The sequence below is a fragment of the Schistocerca gregaria genome, chromosome 9, assembly GCF_023897955.1.
Source record: "Schistocerca gregaria isolate iqSchGreg1 chromosome 9, iqSchGreg1.2, whole genome shotgun sequence".
Classification (NCBI taxonomy): Eukaryota; Metazoa; Arthropoda; class Insecta; order Orthoptera; family Acrididae; genus Schistocerca; species Schistocerca gregaria.
In genome coordinates, this window is record NC_064928.1 from 180,733,815 (window position 1) to 180,753,174 (window position 19,360).

The 19,360-nt window shown below is 39.6% G+C and overlaps 1 protein-coding gene across 2 annotated transcripts in view; it reads right to left on the minus strand.

The window, feature by feature from the left end:
- LOC126292218 (DNA repair protein XRCC1-like) overlaps positions 1–19,360 on the minus strand; it is a 73,678-nt gene that overhangs the window by 23,400 nt on the left and 30,918 nt on the right. For both annotated transcript variants that reach the window (XM_049986083.1, XM_049986084.1), the window contains exons 8-12: positions 18,627–18,740; positions 18,307–18,369; positions 15,264–15,353; positions 15,098–15,184; positions 6,042–6,302 (exon numbers count right to left, since the gene is read on the minus strand). In XM_049986083.1, coding sequence (XP_049842040.1) covers positions 6,042–6,302; positions 15,098–15,184; positions 15,264–15,353; positions 18,307–18,369; positions 18,627–18,740 — 615 coding nt within the window. The remainder of the gene's footprint in view (positions 1–6,041; positions 6,303–15,097; positions 15,185–15,263; positions 15,354–18,306; positions 18,370–18,626; positions 18,741–19,360) is intronic.

Consider the following 19,360-nt stretch of genomic DNA (forward strand, 5'->3'; position numbering starts at 1 on the left):
CATGCGCTGATGTGGTTCCAACCAATCAATGAATGGATGTCCATATTAAGATTAAGGGGAAAATGTTTCAACATTACAGTCATAAACGTACATGCACCCACGGAGGAGGCAGATCAACAACAAAAGGACGAGTTTTATAGCAAGGTAGAACTGTACGATGAGGCTACTAAACATGATGTCAAGATATTAACAGGAGACCTGAATGCAAAAATAGGAAAAGAAGAGGCCTTGCAACCAACCATAGGAAGACATAGCCTCCAGGAAATATCAAACGACAATGGACTAAGAGCTGTAGATTTTGCTATAAGCAAAAACATGACTGTCAGTACATGTTTCCCACACAAAAAAAATACACAAAGAAACATAGATTTCACCAGATGGACAAACCAGAAATCAGAGATATCATATATTGATTGATCGGAGACACGGATCGGACATAATGGATGTTAGGGGCCAACGTGGAGCTGACTGCAATTGAGACCACCATCTAGTGAGAATTAAATATACACAAAGGATCTCACTATCGAGTAAATAAAAAGGCCATAACAAAAGATGTTTGACATTAAGAAACTGAAGTTAGAGAAATATGGAGAGCATATCAGATGAAAATAGAAGAGGGGATTAAGAATGAGACCGAGACACCAAATGAACTTACAGAAGTAATGTCTAATCGATGTAAGACTGCAATCCTCGAGGCAGCTGGAGAGGTTTTAGGATCTAAAAAAGCTCAAAGGAAGGAAGATTGGATTGACGAAGAATGTATGAGAAGAATTGAGGAATGTAATATAGCACGGATTAAATTACTGCAGAGAAGAACTCGAGCAAATCTGAATGAATATAATGAAAAGCGCCATGTAGCGAAGAGTGTCTGCAGAGAAGAAAAGAGCACTAGAAAAGAAAAAAACTGGAAGAAATTGAACAGCTAGGAGAAAAGAAGCAAAGTCATGAAATGTACCAACAGATTAAAGAAGGAAAGACCGGGTTCCAAGCCAGAACAAATATGAGTAGGAACAAAGAAGGGGATTTGATAGGGGATGGTAATGAAATACTTGACAGGTGGGCAGGATACTTCCAAGAGTTACTGAACCCAGAAGTAGTAGAGTTAGAACGAGAGAAACTGGTGGAACTAACTTACTGTGGACCAGAGGTTTTAAAATCAGAACCTACGCTGGGGGAAGTGATGCAAGCCATTAAGACCTTGAAAAAGAATAAGGCACCTAGAGAAGATCAGACCCAGACCAAACTTCTCAAATATGGTAGGGGAAACGCTGTGGAAAACAATTCATAAAATAATACTGAATATATGGCAAGAGGAGAGCATGTCAAATGAGTGGAAAACAGCTATAATGTGCCCCATACATAAAAAAGGAGATAATTTAAACTGCCAGAAGAACTGAGGAATCTCCCTAGTAAATACTACGTACAAAGTTTTCTCCAAGATTCCAACCAGCAGCCTTACTCCATATGTGGAAGAGAGAGTTGGAGACGATCAGATTGGCTTTAGAAGAAATAGGTCAACAATTGACCAGATATTCACATTAAGCATACTACTTGAAAAATGTTACGATCAAATTAACATACACCAGCTTTATATTGACTTTAAATGTAATGGAAGAGGCTGGAATACTTAAGAAGCCCATTAAACTTTCTATGATGACTCCCAGTGAATCCAACTGTAAAGTAAAAATACAGGGCGAAATCTCCAGAGAAGTGGAAGTGAAGAAGGGACTTAGACAGGGTGACAATATCTCTTCGTTACTATTCAACTTTTGCCTAGAAAAAGTCGTAAGTCAGATAGATTAAATAAAGGAGGTTTCTTAAATCGTTCACTACAGTACCTAGCCTATGCTGACGATGTGACATTACTCGCACAAAACACTGTTGTGCTAAGCGATGCCTATCAACAACTGGAGAAAGGTGCAAGGGAACTTGGCATGACAGTCAATGTCGAAAAGACCAAGTATACGGCAATGACCAAACAACAAAACCTACCAAATCTCAGGATAGGCAACAGGGAGTTTGAAAGGGTGAGAGACTTCAAGTACATTGGGTCAACTATCTGAGAGACAAATGACATTGGAAGTGAGGTGAAAGCCAGAATAGCACCAGGTAACAAAGGCTATTTTGCCACATTACCCATGCTTAGGAGTTCGCTTCTATCACTAAAATCCAAAATGCTCATTTACAAAACAAGTATAAGACCAATTGTTATGTATGGTGCCGAAACGTGGACCATGACTGTAAATGAGAAAGGATCCTTAGCATATGGGAGAGAAAGTGCTACGTAAAATATATGGCCCAATATATGATCAAGATAGTTGGCGCATTTGCACAAATACAGAACTACAACAGCTTTTTGAAGAACCTGACATTGTCACTACCATTAAAATAAGAAGACTGCAGTGGGCAGGGCACATGGTCAGAATGGAAGAAGACAGAGCATGCAAGAGGATTTTTGATGGCAAGGCTGGAGGCAGATGTGTAGATGGAGTTGAAGAAGACATGAAAAAGCTGGGTGTCAAGAGGATGGAGACGGAAAGCCATGGATCGGATAGAATGGCAGGATATTGTGATGCAGGCCCAGGGCCTTCAAGGGCTGTAGAACCGAGGAATAAAAAAGTAGGTCTTGAGTTGTGAATGTATTTTTGCACCAATCGCCTTTGTTTACATGTTAGCAGTGAGCTAGAACATTATCTGTAAAAATTAACGTGAATGATGTTAACATTGGTAATATTTCATGTAATTTACGTCATCTCATGATGTACAGAGCTTCACAGTCATATCTGTTGTTGTTGTTGTTGTTGTTGTTGCTGTTTTCGTCGTCTTCAGTCAAGAGGCTGGTTGGATGCAGCTCTCCAAGCTACTTCATCTCTAAGTAACCACTGCAATCTACATCCTTCTGGATATGCTTAGTGTATTCATCTTTTGGTCTCCCTCTACCGATTTTTACCCTCCATGCTTCCCTCCAGTACTGCACTGGTGATCACTTGATGCCTCGGGATGTGTCCTACCAACCGATCTTGTCAAGTTGTGCCACAAATTATTCTTCTCCTCAATTCTGTCGGTATCTCCTCATTAGTTACATGATCTACGCCACTAATCTTCAGCATTCTTCTGTAACAACACTCATGCGATGCTACAGTATTTCTCCAGTCAAACGGCATATTTTTGATGATGACATGATATGTGTTGGAGGATTTTAATCTAGCTTTTATATGACATATTTGAGTAGTTCTGTAAATAGGAGAACACTCTGTACTTAATTTTTGTATTATTTTAGCTTTTGATGTACTGCTTGAAAATTGCCAATAGTGAATTAAATAATTTCTACAGTCTATGGATGCAGAGTGATGTGAAGAAGCTTGGCCTCATTGGAGATAAAGCCTTACAGCAGGACAGAAGTTGCCACATTATTAGAAAAGCCAACCCCACATGAAGAAGAAAGACGGGAACAGAGAAGAAGACTGTGATGATGTTTTCAATATCAATGTTTGGATGTGAGAGTAAAAATGATATCACAATTTGCTGCTACAGACAATGTTGAATGAACCTCAGCATCTGTTGGTCTACCTTCGTAACAATGATGGATCACAAGCTGTTGGTTGCTCTTTTTAACCCTTTGGCTTCAGTGCCAGACAAGGCAGTGCATTGTTTGCAATGGTGGGCTCTCTTCATCTCCTGTTATCATTATCATATCCATTACCAGCCGATGGCGTAACACACCAATGCCAATGGCTTATCTTGCCTTCTGATCAAGCTGGACACAGCACTGATCAGGACAAGTTGCTTTGTTTCTATTTAGATAATGAGAACAAGAATGTGGTCATTGGTTTCCCAATCACTAGTGCCACGACAACATCAGCTGCTGCTGCGGATCCTGTACTTCACTGTGTACACTCTTTAGTGCAGCAGGGTTGGCTGAAAAAACCTCCTCGACCTTGCGTAATTACTTCTCCCTCCAGCATTGCCTTTCTGTGTTTAACAGGGTTCTTTTGTTAGCTATAGAGGACGCTGCTCCCCAGGTTATGATTCTTGCTTCATTATGCCATAATGTACTGTGGCTTCTGCATGTCAGTCAGTGGAGGACCTCTAGCACCAAAGATATGCCACAGCGGCCCTCATATTGGACGGGCATAGGTGAGACATTACTTGGCTTATCACCATTCGCATCCACTGTGTTCAAAAACAGGTGGCACCATAGGCATCTCTTTCTCCCTGGCCAATGCTGCAGCTCCTGTCAATTTTGTTGGGCCTTTCCTAAATCGGTATTGGCTCATTGTAGAGGATGCTTATTCTAAATCTCTCTACATGGTGCACTGTCTGTCCGCATCCGTGGCAACCACTATTTCAGCCCTGTCTAAGATTTTTGCATACTATGGTTAGCGTGTATATTTCTGTTCCTAGTGTTTTTAATTAAGTGGTTTCCCCACCCCTGGGAGGGAGGAGTGATGTACCTTCACTCATGATGTGCACGACTTGAGAGATCAAGTTTCCATGCAGTTCAGAGACCCACTTATAGGGGCCACCTGGGTTGGTATTATTTAAGTGATAGCAAATGAGTGCTCGGCCTATTCTGTAACCTGATTACTGTTGTACAGTCAATGTGTTCAGTGCTATGCACAACCTGTACTTCACTGTATCTTATGTGTTTCTATAAAGTATTATGTTCCATAAACAGTGTTTGTTCTTGCTATAGCAGAGGGGCTATGACATTTTTGTGTGATACAATACACATTGTGTGATGTAATATATACAAGTCAGAGAAAAGAAGAATGAACCACGAAAGCCAGGAACAGAAATAATTGGTGGAGGAAGGTAGAAAACACAGCAAAGAAGAAGAAGTAGTAGTAGTATATCTGTGTATTTTAACTTTGGAAACATTGTGATAAACAAATGATGAGTAGCCCTGTTTTTATTTTACAAAACCGTGTTTTTCTTTGTTATGTTTTCCGGTATGCGCAATGAACACATTTCACAAGTGTTATGTGTGGGTCTGAGAAGTATATCGCTATTAAGGAGACACTGTACACAAAAGATGTATCAACAGATATCACTGAACTTTGGCTTCTTCAGAATGAGTGTGAAAACATAGGCAACAGCAGGGCAATGTGACAATGATGACTCAGTTTAGCTTTTCAACTTTCAAGCATAAACTGGAAAGACAATTATAAAGAATTTTAAGATTCACAAAAAGAAAGATTATTAATTTGGACAATTTTTTCAAATATTTTTGCTCATGTGAATATAATAAATATGTATTAATTTCGATTTAATGTCTTCATTTTATCATACTATCTTTTCATTAATGTTATCAGATTCATGATTCCTATTTCTCATTTAGAATTTTGTTTTGCTTAAAATCCCTTCTTTCGTTTAAATCTTCATTTGCATTATTTTGTCCACAGTGTAATAGAAATTTAGGCTACATTTTAAATGTTTGCACGATGATAATCATCCAAAAAAAGTGTATATCTCGTAACAAAAAATAAATGTTTGGCACTACTCTACAGTCAATATTACTAGCTTTTTAAAACTGATGTATCGGCATTTTATAAGTATTTAAATATTATAATAGACAAATACAATTAAATTCACATTAATGAAAATACTGAATGGAAAAAAGAAAGATATAAAGAAACAATGAGAACAAATGAATAATTTCATACAGTGATTGAAATGATGTGGCAAAGGAATAAGAATTTTAAAAAAATCACATTTAAACCAGTTATCTGAATAAAAATAATTAATGTAGCTGAGGAGGTTCGAACCCAAGACTCTGCATGTGAAGACCTCACCCAAACAATGTTTAAAATTCTTGTTTTTTGACACTATCAAGGGTCACACAAAATTCCAATTTTTTTTGTCAATTACTTGCAAAAAAGGGGCCACCATAATGAATGGCTGCATGGTGTGATACCTGGCATCTTAATCAGTATTATTGTGGACAAAGTTTTAAAAAATCAGTTCCCACCACTGGGTCCTCTTCTCGTTAGAGGTGTCCAGACTTTTCCCCATACCCCACATAATTACACTGCACTCACCCGCCGTAGGCCGTGATGTACCTCTTCAGCTTCTCTGCGGTGTCTTCCAACAGAGACGGCCCCAAGCGGAATGTTGCTCCCCGGAAGAGGTCCGGAAGCTGCGGAAGTGGAGGGAGGTCACTGTCCGACGGCGTACCCGAACCATCATCGTCGACATCTGTGTCTGCGTTGTAAACGTCGTCCTCTGCTGTGGAGGAGGAAGGGGAAGGCCGCATCCTCTTTTGCTGCTCACCCCCACCTTGCTTTGCTGCCATTGGTGATCTGCAGAAAACCGTGCAGGTCAGGTTGATGCCGAGGCTGCCTTTTCTGGGTCCACTGACAACTGACAAAAATGAAGATGAACTATTTGTAGCAAAAGCATCCAATAGCCCTCCCTGTTCATGATGCCACTCAATCCAAACAGACTGCTCAAATAACCACCCATTTTCAAATAATATGAGGGCTATTACAAAAGTCATGGCTACTATTTTTTGTCTTGAATATTACAAAAAATTTAAAAAAATTGTGAAACATGCAAATGGAAGCTCAGTTCACATGTAAACATTACATGTAGGGAGATGGATGAACACACACACCGCCATGAAGATACAGCACGACAAAAAAGACAAAACATATTTTGTACTTAAATGGATATGGTTATGGTATCTGTTCTTCCTGACATGTCCAAAAGAACGGACACCATATCCATATAAATACATAGTTCTGGCAATATCAGCCACAACCTTCCTCTTCTGTGCACACATATTACCTGAAATCTTACGGGACTTGGTAAGACTGTCTTCCACAAGTAATGAGTGGGTTGGGTAGGGACACTACAAATGTAGTATGTGGACACACAAGGTGAGAATGTGGGTCTCACAGGAGGTGTGCGTGATAGAGTCCCTGCAGTCGCACAATACTCTGTGCCCTTGGTAGCTCAGATGGATAGAGCATCTGCTATGTAAGCAGGAGATCCTGGGTTCGAGTCCCGGACAGGGCACACATTTTCACCTGTCCCTGTTGATATATATCAATGCCCGTCAGCAGCTAAAAGTATTAATATATAATTCTAAAACTAATTTTGTTGTTTCTAATGTGTTTTATTGCCAATTGCAACAGTACACAATAGTACAAGGCGGGAACATGGCCGTGTGACATTTTAAGTCTCTCGAAATAATCTCCCAATGAATCCATTACACACTGCCAGCACTATTGAAGACACTGTATACCGGCAGCCTCGTCATAAGCGAATCGTCAGATCTCACACATCACTGCTATGGTGATGTCTTCATGTTCTGGAAAGTGTGTTCCACACAATGGCTCTTTCAGTTATGGTATGAGGTCATATTCGCAAGGCGACAAGTCTGCTGAATATTGTGGATGTTCCAACACTTCCCACCACCATGTGAGCCGATTCGGCATGGAGTATGTGCTCCCATGTTAGCCTGAAGAATTAATGCATTGTGCAGATGTTTTCAACACTTTCTCTACCAAATAGCCCATCATGGGTGTCGGTGCAGGAAAGTGTGACAATAATACTGTCCATTAATAGTTTGTCCATGTGAGACAGAATGGCACAATGTCACTCCCCAATGTCATAGACTATGATGACTATTAACTTGACAACGAAATTTCTGGCTGCGTGGTGAACCGGAATAGCGCCACTCCATGGACTGCTATTTCAGTTCTGGCCCATAGGCCCTGGCCCAAAATTCACTTTGATGACAACTGTTGCAAGCATATTGTCTCCCTCCACCTTGTAACACACTAGATGCACACAACATGTTTTGCAATGTGTCCACTTCTCGTAGTGCACGATGCACCCCACTTTGCAGCAACTTTACTCATGTGTGGCTCATCGCATAAAATCCTGTAGACTGTTGTCTTCTCAATACCAGTATGGCGCTGTAATTTCAACAGCATCCATCTTCAGTCAGTCTCCAAGCATTGGGCAATCTAGGTACAAGCTCAGTCCCTATGCACACCGACAGGCCGCCCGAATCAGTGCATGTCAGCCACTGCAGCTCTGCCACGCCTGAATGCATCTACCCACCAGGCAACTGTTCGGTACGGCAGAGCAGCATTTCTCACCGATTCCATAAGCTCCTCATAGCACTGTCACACAGTCCTTATACAGTGAACTGCAATATTTATGTAAGAGTGCTATTCAAGTCAGGTAACATCCATCCTGCAAGGCTCCTTATCTCTCACTTTGGCCACCCTTCACACTACATTCTCCTGAAAAGGACTGCCATCTAGTGTCATGCCACACTATGTCACTGTGGGTTCTCGAGGAGACTCTCGATGCCACTGAATGGACGTAGTTTGTAATGCACTACTGTGTACTGTTGCAAATGACAGTAAAATACATTTTCAAATACAAACTTTTTTCCATCTTTTTTTCTTGTGCTATATCTTTATGGTGGGGTGTGTGTTCATCCTTCGTCCTACATGAAATGGTTACATATGAACTAACCTTAACCTTCATTTGTACATTTCAGAAAATTTAATTCGTTAACATTTTTGAGATGAAGATAGTTGCTACGACTTTTGCAGTGACTGTCATCTACAAAGCTGTAGCCATAAACCACTGTAGTGACCCTGACAAGTAGTAGACGAAACACTGTTGACTTTATAGCATCGTGGTGCAGACGCACTGCCCAAAGAATTTTGCTGACACTAGCTCTGGTCATGAAACTCTACAATCTTATGATCCATAGGCCAGTTCAAAAATTGTAATATTTGCTAATGACAGAAGAATACTAATCAACCACAGCAAACATGGCTCAGCTGGTGGCTGTACAAGTGATTCACAGCTGATAGTTTAAGTCATACTCAGAGGAATGCTCATATTATGTAATTTCAAACAAGCAGAAATGAACTTTTAGCATCAGAAATAGACATAAATGGTCATAAAAGAAATGAAGCACAAAGTGTATCCTCGGGGTCCAAGAGAGCGGCAAGTAAAAATGGAGTCAAGACACGGATAGACTAATCAAAAACCTAACTTAGATCAATGTGTTCTGCCTTACAAGCAGCCCTTGCTGCGATGGCGTGAACACACGACAGTTGTCTCATTTTGCATATTTTTCACTGCTTGCTGCCTTGTGGAATAATCTTCTGGAGCATTGCAGCTAAAGAAAACAAAGAATTTATTCAGCACTGGCTGTGAGTGCTACGCAGATGATCTGACCACTAAGCCATTTGGACATAGTGGTCATTGCAATGCACGGTCTACCCTAGCACGCCTCCCGTCAGACCCAAATTCTCAAACTGTCCACACACTACTAATGCAATGTTCCTCGTTACTCAGGACATTTTGTCGATCCCCATAATAGGTCGAGCCCGGTGTGCATCGGCATTGGAGAGGTCATTGGTCAACTCGCAGCTGATCTCTGTAATTCTTTTGTGTCTTAATTACTATTGGCTGATGGACCAAAATCAAAATGCTGTCTGTTCTTTCAGAAGTGTCTGAAAGAACACACTCTACATATATATAATTATGGCAAGGACGGCCAATGATTTCTTCAGTGCAGATGCACACCACACTCGAACCCTTACGGCAATCTGCAAAATGTTGCGAGTAATGAGGATTATAGGCAAGGTTCACTCTGTTAGTAGAGTGTGGACAACAGGTTGACAGTTTAGGTCTGACAAGAGGCACACTACGGCAGTCTGTGCTGTTGCGAAGACCACTGTGTCTGGATGACTAAGTGGTCTGAGCAACTGCCTAAGCACGAGACCCATGCTCAAATCCCAGACCGGCACAAAGTTTCAGCCTTCCTCACTGATTTAAATCAATGCCCAGTCAGTTCCAACGTTTGTAATTTCTTTCATTCTCAACTCATAAGGGCTGAAGGAAGAAAATGGTGTACACAACATATATATGAGTACGAATATTGTTTGAACTAGATAACTGCACCTATTGCAGCAGCCATTTTAAGGATCTCGAAATTATTACACTCCCTTCTCAATATATTTATTCCTTAATATTTTGGTTGTTTACAATAAAAACCAGTTTCAACTTAGACTAGAAAACAGAAATAATTTTCAAGTACACTTATATGATTACAACCCGGTCACTTACAAGACTGTAATTGACTAATTACTTCAATTCAAGAATTTTTTCTATGGTACATACGAAGTTGCTAAGGAGAAAAGGACTTCAACCCACATTTTAAAAACACTTCTAGTCTATATTTTTCCCACGAACAGGTTGTCATGGAATTTTTACAGCTTCATGATTCAGTCACTTCTGTGGTAAATTTACACTAGAGGTAAGATTTTCCTCTTAGTGTTTTATTTGTAAATATCTATTTGTGGATATCCATTTGTGAATATCACTATCGTTCTGCAACTTCATGGATTATTGCCAACAAATTTCATAAACGGACAAATGCTCTGCGATTCTGAGGTTAATATTCCCAATTGCTCAAAAAACTGCCTGCAATGTGTAAACTCCACACTGCTTGTTACTTTTTTGTGAATGTACACTTCTAGTGAGAAGTTACCTCAGAACATCATTTCATTGCAATCAGTGATTTAAGGTACATAAAATATGATAACTTACTAATTTTCAAGTCCTCAAAGTTTACAATTACTCTTAGAGCAAAAAGGAGATGAATCTGAATGTTTTTATATTGTCTCTTATATACTTTTTCCAGTTTTCATCAATGGAACTTTTTTTTCTTTTTTTTTTACAGAACTGGCAGAGCTGTATGTTTTCAAAGTTTAAAGCTAGTCTAGTCCATGGATAAGTTGGGCAACAATGTGTTTGTTGCAACCCAACAGAGTGAGTGCACATAATCAAACAGCATGCACTTCTACAGCCAGCATAAAGAAGTCACCTAGTGTTGGCACACATGGAGTAGGAAGCATTGCGTCATGTGCGAAACAACCTTATACAAGCCAGCTGTCTGGGCTCTCGGCCAGACATATGTTTATGTGATGATCGTATGCTCACCTACTAGACTATGCTTTAATGGTTTATGGTATTCAGTGTCTTAGTGTATCCATTTGTGTGTAAGCGGAATAAAGTTTGGCTGATGTGAATTCTGATATTATGTTGTACAATATTACAATACTGTTTATCCAGCATCCGACAGTCCATGACATTCAATAATCTGGTATCACTTTACACGTACTGAATATTTCAGAGGTCTTCAGTGGAATACGGATGTACTCGGCAGTGGTCAACAATTTTGTGTTGTGTAGTGTCTAGAATTGCTTCAGTCACCTGTCCGACAGCTTCTGTCATGCACCAATTGTTTACACCAATTAAAAAGTGGCTTTTAAAGTGAAGTCATGATTAGTGCTGTTCTGTTTCACAATTACAGTAACACTACCTACTTCTGCTGAAAAGTCTTCTCAAACAAGCACCTCTCAAAACAAAGTGGAAGTAAAACATAAACATATTATGTTTATGATAAAAGGAAAGCCTGACATCATTAATCGGCCTGAGGAAGAAGCTGAGAACAGAAATAAGATTACACAAAAATATAAAGTTGGTTTGTCAACAATGTATGCTTTTGAAGAGAGAGAGAGAAAAAAAAAGGGTGGTCGTCTTCATGGAATTTGGAAGCTTGACATATTTGGAGAGTTACAATTGGCATATCAAAATGCAGCTGAAGAATACAAAGACATGTTTTGCAATTTGGATAAACATTATAACTTAATTGCTAGTCAAACCTACAATGCCAACGAAACTGGCCTTCTTTGGCGTTGTTTGCCTAGTTCAACTTTGAACTAGTAAAGATGAAAAGTGCACCAAAGTTTAAAAAAAGATCAGTTGGCTGTTTTATTGTGCTCAAATGCCCCAGGTGACCACATGTTCTTTCCTCATGCTATTGGCAAGTACAAAAACCTAACAGTTTTTAAAGGTATTTTAAAATTTCCTGTGATTTGTGGAGCTCACTCCAACGCATGGATGACTTCAGAACTGTTTGCAAGAAATGGTTTTCCATAATATTATGCCTACTGTGAGAGAACATTAAAAAACCCTCAGTTTGCCTGAATGCAGTAGGGTTGTACTGCTGCTGGATAACTGTACACGCCTGAATTGATTGCAGAGAATATATTTGCCACTTACCTAAAAGGTAAATGTTACGTTCAGCCAATGAATCAGGGAGTAATTAAAAATTTCAAATGTTTTTAAAGAGCTCCTTTTCTTCATGAGTTTATTAATTCAAGTTGTTCAGCGGAGAATTTTTTAAAAGAAAATTAACATTAAAGATGCCCTTTTTGGAACCATTTTGGCATCGAATAAACTTAAGCCTGCTACTCTTTGGAATTCTTGGCGAAAACTCAGGCCAAAATATCAAAAGAAAAGAAACACATTCCACTATTCCACCTGAAAATGATGCTGTTGTTCAACTGTTAAATGGTGCTCAAATTGAAATAAGAAATTTGCTGAGAGGTGAAGTTTTGGACTGGACAGCCACTGACAGTAAAGAACCTACAGTTGCAGAAGTATCAGATCAAATGACGGTAGAAACTGTGACACGGTCTCAACACGAACTTCAACCACCAAATATTGAATCCGATGAAGCAGAGGAGGCTGACTCAACACCTCCACCTACTTGGAATGAAGCAGGTGCCGCTATTGGTAGAACACGTAAATCTCAAATATTCTAATGTAGCTTTGTGCATTGTATTTATTAAATAGGAACTGAACCACATATTTTTTCTCTAATGGAATATATTGTATGGTATTGAATAAGGGCTGAAGGAATGAGTTAAAATTTGTACCAAGGTCAGGATTCAAATACAGCTCTCCTTCTCAATAGCCAGACACATTAACAACTGTGCCACTCTGGCATTAATGGGCTAACACAGTAGCACACACACAAATTTTAATTCATTGCTTCGGCCTCTATTCACTATCATAGATAAAGCTGAGACTTAACATGTCTCTGAAACATATAACTTATCTGATTAAGAATATACTGTGATTGGACCAATGCAGAGTGGTGTTATGCTCTCCAATGCAAAGGTATTCAACTATATGTAACTAACATAAAGCACAAAACTGGTAACCTCAAGCAATTCAAAAGGAAATTATTGGCATACCTCATTACCCGTTATTTCTACAAATAATCTGCGAACCCCGATTCAAGGATTGAAAAGTTCCGTCAGCTAGTGGGCCAGTAGGAGTGGTAATTGAAAAACTGCCTGACAAGTTGTAATGTACTATACACTGGAGTTTGTGTTCCCAGATGCAGGCAACTATTTTCTTTATAAATACCATCGTAATCAAGTGAATATCAATCTGCTATTATGAGATAAATATCAGCTATTTAGCACAATTGCAGCACCTTTCTCTCAAATTTAATCGATTAAATTTAAATGATACAAGAACGAATTGAACTAAATAGTATAGTGACAAAAGTCTAGAAGGAAGCAGAAATCGAGTTATATATACTGTGGGATGAAAGCTTGTGGGCATATGTGTGGATGCCAATAATAATAATTGCTTTGTGGTTAAAAGTCAAAATTTTGATCACAACCTACTTCCTTTACAAACAATTGATGATAATGATGATGATGAAAATTGTCATTGAGATTACTCATTCAAGTCGGAATGCCTCTACATTGCACCTGATGTGTTGCTGAAGTCAGCAAGGGCTAAATATGGCGACAAAGGCATTGTCCTGGTTTCCTGCACAGTGACACATACACCATCATTCCTGCAGCTGCCTTTTGTGCAAGTGGTTTTCCTATTTTGTTTACAGTAACAGAGGTTCCTTACCAAAATCTGACACCACAACATAAAGGCTGTCCTACAATACACTGTCTGTGATGTGAGGCAAAAATTAATCCAGGCTGGAATACAACAACATCATGAAAAGGATAGTTGCTACTGACCATATGGCAGAGATGCTGAGTCCCAGATAGGCACAACGAAATGATGGTCAGAAAATGAGCTTTCAGCCAAGGCCTCCATTGAAGATTGTGTGCGCTCTCTCTCTCTCTCTCTCTCTCTCTCTCTCTCTCTCTCTCTCTCTCACACACACACACACACACACACACACACACACACACACACACACACACGAGTGTAGTGTCTGGCTGCTGAGGTTGTGTGTGTGTGTGTGTGTGTGTGTGTGTGTGTGTGTGTGTGTGTGTGTGTGCAGGGGGTGGGGTCAGGGACGGGCAGACATGCGTGCATGCCACCTCCGATGAAGGCCTTGTTGGCCAAAAGCTAATTTTCTGTTGCGTCTATCTGTGACTCAGCATCCCCTCTATGTAGTGAGTAGCAACTATCCTTTTCATAATATTGTCCATTATGTGATTCATATTTGTTGCTCACATGTGACAGAAATAACATCTGATATAAAATCAAGAGATACTAGCAACATTTCTCTTTAAATATTTAAAAGTATATAATGCCACTCTTATCACATTGAAAAGTGTAGCACATTTACTTGATGTAACATCATGCTCTTTCATGTACTTTTGATAAATTAAATGTACAGCTAACATTTAAGAATATGTAAAACATGATGACCTTTTTTAAAATGACTTACCTGACTTCCTATACAGCTGAAGAAATATTTTGCCAAAAATTTCAGATAACCAGTTTCAGTAATCATGACAGGAAATCTTAATTAAGGAATTCACCAAGAATATGACAAACTATGATACATTAAAATGTGGTCACTATTCTATATATAATCTATAATCTATGATATGTGTACAGTATTATGAGGTCCAGGTCAGACCAGCTGCACGCCTACCACTGGAGTGTCAACATATTGAATGGGTTATGTAGGTTACAATATTTTAATACCTGCGGATACGGGTAGCACTTCTCTCTACTAATATCCTGTTAATACAGTTTAGAGGTTAAGTTTCTACACTTGACTTGTCTTTTGTTAATGTATGCCCAGATGCATTCCACATCCCTGACAGTTCAGCCTCTCGCCAGGCTTTACAGAACGTGACAAATGAACAAATGGAAAGGTCACGACATTCCTCGGCACAGTGGGAGCCGCTGTGTCAAGTGAGCTGGGAAAGAAGATGGCCTCGTGGACTGTACTCAATGTTCCTTACATTAATTGTGTGACGTTCTCACCAACCTAGCTCGTTTGGCTGCGTCACCACCCAGGGGTGCGAAAAGGCTCGGCCTCTTGTTGTTTGGCTGCGGCGTGTTCACTTGCTCTGTTCTGGAAACATGAGCAAAATGATTAACAGAGCACACATACACAGTACCCCTGCAAACACAAAGCAGTCCTGACAGCTCACCTCTCTGCGTTATCACCTTCATCGGTAGACTCCTCAGACTGCGAAGGGGACGTCGCACGTGCCATGCGTTGGTCCTTGATGAGATCCACACTGAAAAAAAAAGGCGTCACTCTGATCTTTTCGACACTACATTGCGATATCTATCTGCAACGATAGGGAGGAAAATAATTTTGCACAAAAAAGACCACAACTGTGATTTCAAATGTGGGGAAAGTTCATCTTTGGGCTCTTCCTTTGTTGCTTTCTGAACCACCATTTGGATTAGTTGAAATTATCACATCAACTCTTAAATTAACAACATCTTCTGCAACCAGACTAAAATTTGATTCCTTTTGTAGGAGTTGGTGTTGCGACCCTTAGTCTGAAAACTGGTTCACAGCAGCTATCAACACTAGTCTGTTCAGTGAGAGCCTCATCATACCTGCCAAACTATTGTCGCCCTGAATCCGCTTGAATTTGCTTACTACAGTCAAGTCAATGTTCCCAACCCTATTGAAACCAAAATAGGCACCAGTTGTTATCTGGTTTACTTTCAGGTATACCTTTTCTCTCTTCAAAAGATATCTTCAGAAATATCTCAGTGGACTGGAAGTAGTGACCCACAGCTCGGCCGTCTAGATCAACATGTCACTTGCATCTCTGTGAGAGCCACCTATGCGTTCCCCTTCTCCAAAATTAGAAAATGGATTTTTCATGTAAAGCTTTAAAAGTTCTTCTCCATTCAATGCACCTTAGTTGCAAAAGAAGCCACATACTGATTGGCTCATATATGAGGCTCTTTTGTGCATTAGTTGTGTTTGGTACAACATGCCAGCATGATAAAATTATATTTAAAATAGAACTGGAAAGTGCTTCTTTTTTGAGTCTTAATGCAAACATTACAAATGGATCTGAATAGTAAAGTGATTGACCAAACATTGCTTACATTGACCATTGCACCAAGGATCTCGATCCCACCTACTCTTCTGATAAGTAGTGTCTCATCACTCGGGGGAGATCAGTTATGATTCCGTAGAAATATTGGAACACATGAGGCAATACTGACCTTACGACTTATCTTAGAATAAAGATTAAGGAAAGGCAAACCTACCTTTCTAGCATTTGTAGACTTAGAGAAAGTTTTTGACAATGTTAACTGGAATACTCTCTTTCAAATTCTAAAGGTGGCAGGGGTAAAATACAAGGAGCGAAAGGCTATTTACATGTTGTACAGAAACCAGATGGCAGTTGAGTCGAGGGGCATGAAAGGGAAGCAGCGGTTGGGAAGGGAGTGAGACAGAGTTGTAGTCTCTCCCTGATGTTATTCAATCTGTATATTGAGCAAGCAGTGAAGGAAACAAAAGAAAAATTCGGAGTAGGTATTAAAATCCATGAAGAAGAAACAATAACTTTGAGGTTCGCCGATGACATTGTAATTCTGTCAGAGACAGCAAAGGACTTGGAAGAGCAGCTGAATGGAATGGACAGTGTCTTGGAGGGAGGATATAAGATTAACATCAACAAAAGCAAAACGAGGATAATGAAATGTAGTCGAATTAAGTCGGGTGATGCTGAGGGAATTAGATTAGGAAATGAGAGGCTTAAAGTAGTAAAGGAGTTTTGCTATTTGGGGAGTAAAATAACGGGTGATGGTAGAAGTAAAGAGGATATAAAATGTAGACTGGCAATGGCAAGGAAAGCGTTTCTGAAGAAGAGAAATTTGTTAACATTGAGTACAGATTTAAGTGTCAGGAAGTCGTTTCTGAAAGTATTTGTATGGAGTGTACCCATGTACGAAAGTGAAACATGGACGATATATAGTTTGGACAAGAAGAGAATAGAAGCTTTTGAAGTGTGGTGCTACAGAAGACTGCTGAAGATTAGATGGGTAGATCACATAACTAATGAGGAGGTATGGAATAGAATTGGGGAGAAGAGGAGTTTGTGGCACAACTTGACAAGAAGAAGGGGCTGGTTGGTAGGACATGTTCTGAGGCATCAAGGGATCACAAATTTAGCATTGGAGGGCAGTGGGGAGGGTGAAAATCGTAGAGGGAGACCAAGAGATGAATACACTTAACAGATTCAGAAGGATGTAGGTTGCAGTAAATACTGGGAGATGAAGAAGGTTGCACAGGATAGGGTGGGATGGAGAGCTGCATCAGATCAGTCTCAGAACTGAAGGCCACAACAACAACAACAACAACAACAACACTCTGCCGGCTCGAGTTGTGTTCGAGACTGGTAGATGTGTATGACACTTGTGGCCAGAAATACAGATTGTCAATCACATAACAATTATGACACAACTAACAACATTCTCCAGAAACATTACAAAAAGAAAGAGACATCCCTTCTGTATGTGGTCAATATGAACCAATCAGTAGTGACAAATAATTGTGCTTCCCCCAAATATGATAAAAAGTTAAAAATTATGAAAATACAGAACCATATTTTATAACAACAGGACTTACATGTCTTCGAAGAAAAGTGGAGTTTATAGAAAAATTGGAAAATTATATGTAAATCTAGTAAGCAGAGCTGTGCAATTGGTCCACTTAAAATTGAGAGTAGCAGGAGATCAAAAATCTGAGCTGCTCTAACGAAAAATTATCTGAGAAACATCCTGTGTGTGTTCTACAAGCACATAATGAAATATAAACACCTTAGTTTCAAACTAAGAAGCAAAATTTTGCTCCTTTGTTAAATTAAATTTAACCACAACTTTATCTGCACATATTTGACAAAACTAGACAACTGTAACAGCATGGCGAACTTCACTTTTTAAATTAATGGTTTACTTTTGTGTAAAATATTTTTAATATGAATTCGTGAGTATGGTAATTCAATGTTTTACTTAAAACTTATGTCTGTTTTCCACTTATTTTAACTGCAGTTGTGACAATCAGCTTCCACCTGAGGGTAGGTGAAAACTATCAAATCCTGTTTGTAAAAACATAAAAATTCATGCAAAAGATCAAGAAACTGTTTTTCCTTTTGTTTTGTTAACAACACCAAAGGTGTCAATTGATTCTTTTAATACAATCTGAAACATTCTACAAACCCATCATTTTCCTCTTCAGTGTCACTTTCTGGTCCCATCTGGTCCTTCTTAGCCATGGCATATCTAGAACAAAATGCAAAAAACAATACAGCACATATTCTCACTAAATGTGAACTACAGTTAGGGAGGTAAGCAGTAGTTGTATATAAACATACATTTCTTAATTTGTCAACAATCTGTTGCTGTGAGATATCTTATACTACGTGTATTCACTGAAAGTAATAAACAATATTTTTCTGTTACAGGGAAAAATAGAAGAAAACATTAACCATTCTTTGCAATACAACTGTTCGCTAAGTTTCAGTTTCATTTTCACGAACCTTCTCCACGGCAGCCTTTTCCGCTGACTGTGACAGTCCTCTACCCACTCCTTACGAATAATTTTTCCATGTCCTTTAACCTGGTTGAATTTTGGAGTGTTTGGGAATGCACACCTGGAAAAATTTAAATGATACAAACAACCATATGTGCACACACTTTAGAACACAAATAACTATAAAGACTGTATGAAGTCATAGCATATCCCTCCTTATATACATCACAGGGCAACAGTATTTTAAAAGGAAAGACAGAAATCACTGTAACGAAATATTTGAAATATTTAGAAATAAAGGAGATGACTCATCTAAAGGCAGAAGTGCTGTGTTGTTGATAGATACACATAAAAAAGATACAGAGCTCTGCTTTCCAAGCTTTTGGAATGGAATTCATTTCTCACACTGTAGGAGAAACACACACATGCAGTACCAACTAGCTGACATGTGTTGAGCAGGAATAATGCGAAAGGGGTGGTGTGCATGCATGTGAGCCCATGCATGCCCCCCCCCCCCCCCCACACACACACACACTATTTGGTGGTGAGTGGGGGAACAGCAAGTTATGTTAGCCCCACCCAATACAGGTCAGCTAGTTGTGTGCTTCCATATCTCATGCCCTAGTCTGTGAAATCGAGTGCTCAGCCATCTGCCATGTGCCCCACCCCTAGCCAGCCCAAGGAAAGCTCTCCACTCTGCCACGAGCCGCCAGACTCTTCCCCCCAACCCCCTCCCACCTC